Here is a 7,567-nt window from a genome sequence, read left to right as displayed (position 1 = left end):
GGCTATTTCCAAACCTTAGCTATTACTTTAAAGAATAAACAATTTAAATTTTAAAAAGAGAATAGATCTGGAAAAGAAAAGAAAAAAAAATAATAGAACTGGGGTTTCTCTAAAGACTTGGCTGGGAGGTCAAGTCCTCCCTATGGCAAACTGTGTTGTCATGGAAACCAGTGGGCTGATGGGAGGGGATTGTGATGCTCTGAAGCAGGGAGGGGTTTATCTAAAGACTTGGCTAGGAGGCCACTTCTTCCGCATGGTTAACTGCTGTTGGCATGGAAACCAGTGGCGTAGGCAGGGAGGGAATTGTGACGCTTGGGGGCAGGAGGGGTAATAATCAGTAACTTGTCCACTGTCTATCAGACCCCTGCTGGAGACTTCCTAGCACTGCAGTGTGAGTGGTGCCCTGAAACTGGCCCAGAGTCACCTGCCTGCCGCCTAGATGACAACACCACCACCACCACCAACATTACCACCATCATCACCACCACCACCACCACCACGATGTCCCTTGCCGATTGAAGCCCTCTCACAGCCCTTGAGGGCCCATGGGCTCTCCCAGCTCACCAGCAGCCTCTACATAGGTAATGCCATGGCCGCTAACAACAGGCAACTGCTATCCACTAATCAAATCACTACAGTAGTCAATATCTCAGCGCAAACTAACATGTTTATTGAGGGCATTCAGTACCTGAAGGTACCTGTGGCCGACTCCCCCAGAGCGCGCATAGGCAATTTCTTCGATGCTATCGCCGATTACATCCATAACGTAGAGCTGCGCCAAGGCCGCACACTGGTGCACTGCCGAGCAGGCATCAGCCGCTCCGCCACGGTGTGCATCGCCTTCCTGATGAAATACCATTCCATGTCACTTATAGAAGCTCATACTTGGATCAAAGCATGCCGTCCCATTATATGCCCGAACATAGGCTTTTGGGAACAGCTAATTCGTTACGAATTCAAACTCTTCACCAAAAACACTGTGAAGATTATTGACACCCCGCTTGGAAAGATACCAGATGCATACCAGAAAGAGTTTCAGATGATGATGTCCACGTGAGCCATCCTGCCCAGCCCCTGACACCTGCTGTAGATCCCACACCATCATGGAACCATGACTGCTGAACTTTGGTCTATACTAACCACCCAAATGACTTTTAGAAGGGCAAGCAAAAAGGGGGGCGGGGGCTGCTGAAGTTTTTGGCTTTGTGACCCTTATTTTTAAAGAATAAAATCCAGTCAACGAAAAAAAAAAAATGTTTCATCCTGCCTGTTTTGCTTTGTTTTTCCTTTTATGGTAAGACCACTTAACATGAAATCGTTCAGTACCTTTTTTAGTATATCGTGCTGACTGTTAGCTATAGGCACTATGCTGTACAGACCTCTACAACATAATCCTGAAATTTTATACACATTGAACAGCAGCATTTTTCTTTCCCCTACACCACCCCCTGGCAATCACATTTTACTCTCCATTTCTATGAAGTTCACTATTTTAGATTATGTATAGGAACACAATCAATCAGTTTTTATCTTCCACGACTTGTTTATTTCACCTAGCATAATGTCTGTCAGATTCATCCATTTGTCACATAAGACAGGACTTTATTATTTTTAATGGTTGAAAAATATATTATCTACCCCATTTTTAATTTTATTTTTTCAAATCACATTTTCTTTATCTATTGATCTCCTGATAGGCATTTAGGATGTTTTTATGTCTTGGCTATTATAAATAATGCTTAAATGAACATTTAAGTACCGATATTGCTTGGAGGTCCTGATTTAAACTCTTTAGGATAGATACACGAAAGTGGTATTGGTGCATCATGTGGTAGCTTTGTTTTTTCATTATTCTGAGACACGTCCCTGTTGTTTACTATAATAGCTGTACTATTTTACATTCCCACCAATAGTTTACAAAAGTTTTAATTTCTCCACATCCACATCAACACTTATCTTTAAAAAATAATAGCCATTCTAACAGTTGTAAAGTGATACCTCATTGTGATTGAGGTCCACCTTTCCTTGATGATTAGTGATGTTAAGAATCTTTTGTTATACCTGTTGGTCATTTGTACACCATCTGTAGTACTGGGATTCAATGCTATATCCATCTAAAAACCCAGTGGCATTTTTAAAAATCCTAAAATTTAAACAAAACCACAAAACACCATAAACAGCCAAACCAATATTGATAAAAAAGAATAAAAGCATGTCAGTACCCAATTATTTCATTTTAATTATTTTAATTTTATTAATTTTTATTTAATTTATTGGGATAACATTGGTTTGCAAAACTGGTTGTACACGGATTTCAATAGCACAACTCAATAAAATATCATCTGCACACGGCACTGTGTGCCCATTGCCCCAAGCAAAGTCATATATTACAAAGCTGTAGTAATAAAAACAGTATGGTACTAGTATTAGGACAGACACATAAACCAATAAAGCAGTCTGCAGAGCACAGAAATAAACCCATGCATATATGGTCAACTGACCTTCAACAAAAGTGCCAAGGGTAAACAATGAGGAATAGTTTATTTCAAGTAATGGGTCTGGGGAAACTGGATATCCACATACAAAATAATGAAATTGCATCCATATCTTACATCATATACAAAAATTAATTCAATATGGATGAAAGAATTAAATGTAAGATCTGAAACTTTAAAACTCCTGAAAGAAAAAAATAAGGAAACGCTTTTTAACAATTTCCTTAGAAATGATGTTTAGATATAGAAATAAAAGGAGAGGTAACAAAAGCAAAATAAAGAAAAAACAGAAAGAAAAAAAGGACAAGTGGGATTACATCAAACTAAAAAAGCTTTTGCACAACAATAGAAATAATCAACAGAATTAAAAATTAACCTATAGAATGGGAGAAATTATTTTCAAACCATCTATCTGACAAAGACCAAAAGAAAACTAAACAACTCCCCCAAATAATCAAATTAAATGACAAATAAAGGATTTTAATATATATTTCTTTAAAACTTTTGTTTTTAAAATTTGGGACTGTTATATTGCTGTTATATTGGTTACAAAAAAACTGCATTCAATCCTGCCAAAGAGATGAACCATTTTTGTTGCTCCTTGGAGAGAAAAGAATATCCAAAAAACTAGAAAAACAATATTATGTGTAAAACATTTTTTAAATTTATCTAGCCATATTTACTGTTTACAAAATATTCAAAATAGCTTCAGACACATATATGAATATTTTCTCAACATTTCTCTTCAAATTTTAAGTTTTGTTAAGGCAAGTCATACATCTAAGATACTATTATATTTAGATCTTATAGTTGTTATAGTATTAACTACTGTTAGCCCAATGGGGTGTTATATTAGTGAAATTCCCTTGAAAATTATTCATTCCTGATTCATAAACTTACAAACCAAAGACGTGACACAAAATGCAGTTTTGTTTCACATCTGAGGCCTCTTAAACCTGTTTTTGATGCAGCATCGCTCACAGAATTGATGGATTCATCATTTAGGAAACATGAGCCTGGTTTCTTAAATTATCTATTAACACCCTCATTTATGGTGTTTGGTACAAATGTAACAAAAAGCAATTAGGGCCCTAAGTTATGACAAACTCACCCATGGATTTAGTATAGTTTGCTCTGCTTTTCCTAATTCTCTCGATCATCCACCCCCACCACAAATTGTCATTCGGGTAGGATAGATAATTCTACTGAGCCTCCCCAACTGAGTCCTGCTAAAATAATCCATGGAGAAAATTATTTTAAAAGACCTGCTCATAAATTAAACACACACACACACACACACACACACACACACGAAAAAAAAACAAAAAAAAGAAACACCAGAATGCTATTTTGTACATTTTTTTTAGTCATTTAGACCAATTTAAGCCATGTATTTATTACCATAGGTTCAGATTCTAGACACACTGTAATATTTTTGTGAGGTATCATATCAAAGGAATAAAAAAATTGAAGTATTAACTAGAAATATTTTATAGGAAATTATATAATGACCATAGTTTTATCTGTGCAGTATATCCAATACCAATATAAATGGGTACTGCATTTTACAATAATTAACTGTGTAGATTCTGTCTGGGTTGATAGTTATGATTCACCACGTACAAATAGTATGCACTTGGGAAAGTAAATTGCCACTATTTGACTCAGTTTCTTTAAGGAAAGAACACAGACTATCTTGAGTATTAAAAAATTAAAACATACAGAGAGAACCAAGATGGTAGCATAGGTAAAAACCTATACTTGCTAATTCTCACAACCACATCAAAATTATAACTAAAAGGTAGAACAACCACCACCCAGAACTGTGGGAAAGCTGGCTAAGTGGAAGTTCTACAAGTAGAGAGGTGAAGAAAGCGCACTGAGACTGGTAAGAGGTGAGGAGGCATGGAAAGTGCTGGCACCTGGATGTGCTGCTCTTTTAATCAGGAGGAAGATACAAGCTCCTGCTTTCTCTGAACTCCAGTTTCGTGCAAGACTCTGGGGGACCCAAACACATATGCGAAGAAAATGGATTGTCTGGCATCGGGACAGGAATGCAAGGGTGGCTTTCTCATAGAGTTGCTTGCAGTGATCATTGTTCTTGCATGGGGGCATGGGACTTGGAGACCTGGAGACAACTCTGGTGCAGGGCTGGCTGGCAACCATTGCTGTTTGCTAACCCTGGTGATTCCCAAAAACCCCATCCCACCCAATTTACAACCTCACCCAAGCTATGTGCATCAGCTTTTGCATATGAATGACTTATCCTTTCTTTGCCTAAAACCTGTCAAACTGAAGCTGGGTCAGAGAGCTCCAGAGCTTCCAAAAGAAAGCCCAAGGCCTGACAGCAGCAGCCTTCCTTACTACGCAGCTGGGCCTTATCTGGGCACTTCCAAACCCCATACAAAGAGTAGGAATCTGCAGATCTCTCTGTAGCTCCAGACTGGCAGCCCCAGACATGGGCTGACCTTGCATCTCCTTGGAGATCCAAGGTCAGTGTACCCAGTGGTCAGAGTGAGAACATACCAGATTACAACTCTTCACATCCATAGGAGACATACACAAGGGGCAGAGTCAGTAAGCACCAAAGCCCCACTGAAGCAAATCCTGCCCCAGAAGGGTGATCCTGTGCATCAGATCTTCCAGTGTAGACACAGCTGGTCATCACAACCAATTGGCCTGAAGGTCAATTCTTCCCAGTTATACCAATAACAATCAAGGGTTAACTAAAACAAGACTGCACACAGCGCACAAAGGGGTGCACCAAAAGTGTTCACCTCAGGCGACTGGAAAGGCTGAGCCACTGGGCCCTATAGGTCACCTACCACACAAGCCACTCTATCAACTCAAGGAGACTTAGCAGCTACCGGGTACATAGAAATAAATTCAGGGAAGCAGCCAAAATATGGAGACAAAAAACACGTCACTAAAGAAATAGAGGAAAGCAAAATACTGAATAAAGAGTTCAAAAGCACAGCTATAAGGTTACTTAAGAATCTTCTAGAAACTTCTGAGAAAGTTAGTGATACCCTCAAGGATATGAAAAAGGACCAATCAGAAATTAAGCATACATTCACTGAAATAAAGAATAATATACAGAGATTCCACAGCAGATTAGGGGATTCCAAGTATCAAGTCAAAGATTTGAAATACAAAGAAGCAAAAAACACCCAACTGGAAAAACAAAAAGAATCCAAAAACATGAATATAGTGTAAGGAGCCTCTGGGACAACTTCAAGCGTACCAACATCTTAATTATGGGGGTGCCAAAAAAAGAGAGAGAGAGCAAGATATTGAAAACCTATTTGAAGAAATAATGACAGAAAACTTCCCCTACCTGGAGAAAGAAATATACTTACAAGTCAAGGAAGAGCAAAGAACCCCAAACAAGAAGAATCCAAAGAGGACCACACCAAGACACATCGTAATTAAAATGCCAAGGGCAAAAGACAAAGAGAGAATCTTAAAAGCAGCAAGAGAAAAACAGTTACCTAAAAGGAAGTACCCATACGAATGTCAGCTTATTTCTCAACAGAAACTATGCAGGCCAGTGGGAGTGGCAAAAAAATATACAAAGTGATAAATATCAAGAACCTACAACCAAGATTACTCTTCCCAGCAAATCTATCATTTATAATTGAAGGTCAGATAAAGAACTTCACAGACAAGGAAAAGCTAAAGGAGTTCATCACCACCAAACAAGTATTATATAAAATGCTGAAGAATATTCTCTAAGAAGAGGAAGAACAATGAAAGGTAAAGATAACAATTATGAACAACAAAGTGACAACAAATACATATCTATCAATAAGTGAACCTAAAAAATCAAATGAATAAAAAACCTGATGAACAGAACAGACTGATTAATGAAATAGAACCAGGGGCATGGAAAGGAAGAAGAGTGACAATTCTTGGAATAAGGGGTTGTGGGAGGTGTGGGAAAAGATTGGACAAACAGCTTATATCTATGGAGGAGGTCATTGGGTGGGGGGAGGCCTGGAGTGGGGTGCGAACTGGGTAGAGGGTAGCGATGGTGGGGAAGAAGACCATATGTAATAATCTGAACAATATAGATTTTTTAAAAATTAAAACATAGGAAATATTTAGAATCATGCCAGACTGGTAGTAAATAATCTAGTTAATAATGATTAATTCATTAATGAGTCAAGTTATGACATTTTGTAAGTTAAAACATAATCATCAAGAACATGTATATTGTATTAAAGTGTAATACATAAATTCAGTGTTATGTATAATGTGTTAATGGGTCCTTTAGAAGGCCCATGGTTAAATTAAGAAATTTGTATATACATAATTTATATTTGCAATAAAAAGATATCTTAATATATTATATGGTATACTAGTGGCCCGCTGCATGACATTTTTTCATGAGGGCGGGGGAGTGTCCATCAGCTTGGCCTGCACCCTCTCCAATCTTGGACCCCTTGGGGGATTTCCAACTGCCAGGGGATGTCCCTGTGGAATCGGGCCTACACCGGCAGTCAGATATCCCTCTTGCAATATGGGACTGCTGGTTCCTAACCACTTACCTGCCTGCCTGCCTGATTGCCCCTAAACATTCTGCCTGCCGACCTGCTCATCCCCAACTGCCCCCCCATGCCAGCCTACTCACCCCCCAATATCCTCCCACGGACCTTATTGCCCCCAACTGCCCTTCCCTGACAGCTCATGGCCCCAATTGCCCTCCCTGGCCAGATGCCCATCCCTGACTGGGCGTGGAATGCTTGCCTCATTGCCAGGGTGACAACACAAGCATTTGGCACCTGCCTCCCCCCGCCCCCGGCCACTCCATGCCCACTGTCCATAGGCCCTCCACAATTGGGGTGGAACGCTTTTACCGACAAAGCAAGCATTCCACCAGGTTGCTCAAGCTGTCCACTTTCAGTGGCTGCCCACCTTGACTGGGGGACTCCAGCGGGGTTAAGAGGACGGGGCACTGCCATCTTGTGGCTATGTGTGCTGTCATCTTTGTGGCAGAGCAACAGTCAATTTGCATATTCCCTCTTTATTAGATAGAATATCTAATTGCTTAGTCATTTTAAAAAATCCAA

The 7,567-nt window shown here is 39.5% G+C and overlaps 1 protein-coding gene across 1 annotated transcript; it reads left to right on the top strand.

Moving 5' to 3' along the window:
* Positions 1–439: 439 nt before the first annotated feature.
* Positions 440–1,057, top strand: LOC311614877 (dual specificity protein phosphatase 18-like; the record flags this gene model as incomplete). Its single annotated transcript, XM_084869972.1, has 1 exon — positions 440–1,057. The coding sequence occupies one exon, from the start codon at positions 440–442 to the stop codon at positions 1,055–1,057; it is 618 nt and encodes a 205-aa protein (XP_084726098.1).
* Between the last annotated feature and the right edge of the window lie 6,510 nt (positions 1,058–7,567).

The sequence above is a fragment of the Pipistrellus hanaki genome (assembly GCF_964339955.1).
Source record: "Pipistrellus hanaki genome assembly, chromosome: X".
Lineage (NCBI taxonomy): Eukaryota > Metazoa > Chordata > Mammalia > Chiroptera > Vespertilionidae > Pipistrellus > Pipistrellus hanaki.
Note: the sequence above shows the minus strand (reverse complement) of the source record. Positions and strands in the feature narration are given on the sequence as shown.